The sequence below is a fragment of the Apis dorsata genome, unplaced genomic scaffold (assembly GCF_000469605.1).
Source record: "Apis dorsata unplaced genomic scaffold, Apis dorsata 1.3 scaffold_486, whole genome shotgun sequence".
Taxonomy (NCBI): domain Eukaryota; kingdom Metazoa; phylum Arthropoda; class Insecta; order Hymenoptera; family Apidae; genus Apis; species Apis dorsata.
The window spans coordinates 393672-395150 of NW_006263721.1; the positions used below are offsets into that span (position 1 = coordinate 393672).

Sequence of the window (1479 nt, forward strand, 5' to 3'; positions counted from 1 at the left end):
CAAAATTGCTTTCTGGATTAATATAAATTACGCGTTCGTAGAGATGAACGATTTCAATAAATATATAGAAGAATGTCGATCGTTAATTCTAACGTATAAATAATCGCGAATAAACAGAAAGAGAAACGAAGAGAAAAGTAAGCGTATGTTTAAAAAGAGATTAAGTTCAACGGCAACAACAGTGAAAATCGATGAAGATGAATCGATCGCGTATAAATTAAAGAAGTAAGATCGTCGATCATCGACTCGCGAGATCGAAGTAAAATCTTCTTCTTACCTGACATCGTGAAGCTTTGGATAGGAGCATATTCTCAGCGTCTTCGAGTTCGATCCCACAGCGTACAATTTTCCATGGGGGTGGAATTCCGCGCATCGTACAGCTTGGACATCCTCGAGCGCCGTCACAGGGACGAATCTTGGCCTTCCACCGTTGCTGCTTCCGTTGCTGGCATCGAGTTCCGGCCTCGGTTCTTGCTGCGAACGAGATCGAAATCGAATTCAATTTGTGAATCGCGTTTGTCTCCGTTTGTCTGGAATTTGCGACGCAAGGAAAAGAATTTTGCCGATTCGATAATAAATAATAATAATAATGGTAAAGAACGTTATATAATAAGAGATTTCAAAAAATTAATAATTATATAGATATTTATATTCAAGATAAAACATTAAACGTACTAGTACTCGAAAATTTCAACCGGTTCATGTGAAATTGCGATCCACGAATATATTTTAAATAACACTTGTCGTATTCGTACTTCGAAATTACATATTTCGAGATTTTTCATCTATAACTTGTGGATATCTTACTCTTTGGTTCCATTAGAATTCCAAAGAATTTTATCGATGAAATATCGAATATATTTCCGTTATTTCGTTCTACTACTTCAAAAATTATCAGAAATGTCGTAGAATGGAAAAGTAAAAAATTTTATCGTACACAGTTCGTTGCGATTACTATTCGTAGAAAGCTTGTAATTAAACTTCTAATTGAAAAGTATTTTGATTACATATAACGGACTTGACGTCAGAAAAGTGACTTGTTCGGGGTTATACTTTTCCGTTTTGAACCAGTTCGTTCGCTGACGAAAGACGAAGGAAGGAAAGAACGAGTAAGTACCTTGGGATCGGGGAACGGGTAACGAGCGACGAAAACTCGAGGAGAATTAGAAAGTCAGACCTTGAAAGGATTTCTAACGCCTCTCTTTTCTACACACAATCACCTGTGTTTACTTGTATGCTAATTCCCCTCGCGAGGTTCCCTGCTCGAGGCGGTTTATCATCCATGATGGGTTTAATCGCAAATTCTCTCTCGTCAATAATTACTATCATTATTATTATTCGAAGATTGGTAATAGAAGAGTCGAACCAGCTATGAGTTGACATTTCTGAAGATAGATCGTTAGGTTTATTTAACGGCTCGATGAATTAGCAGCCGTAATAATAATAAAAAAAAAAAAAAAAAAAAAAAAAAAAAAAAAA

At 36.1% G+C, this 1479-nt stretch overlaps 1 protein-coding gene across 1 annotated transcript in view; it reads right to left on the minus strand.

Moving 5' to 3' along the window:
- Positions 1-1479, minus strand: part of LOC102670996 (WD repeat-containing protein 47) — a 15094-nt gene that overhangs the window by 7009 nt on the left and 6606 nt on the right. Inside the window, 1 exon segment of the mRNA XM_031512641.1 lies at positions 278-474. Coding sequence (XP_031368501.1) covers positions 278-474 — 197 coding nt within the window.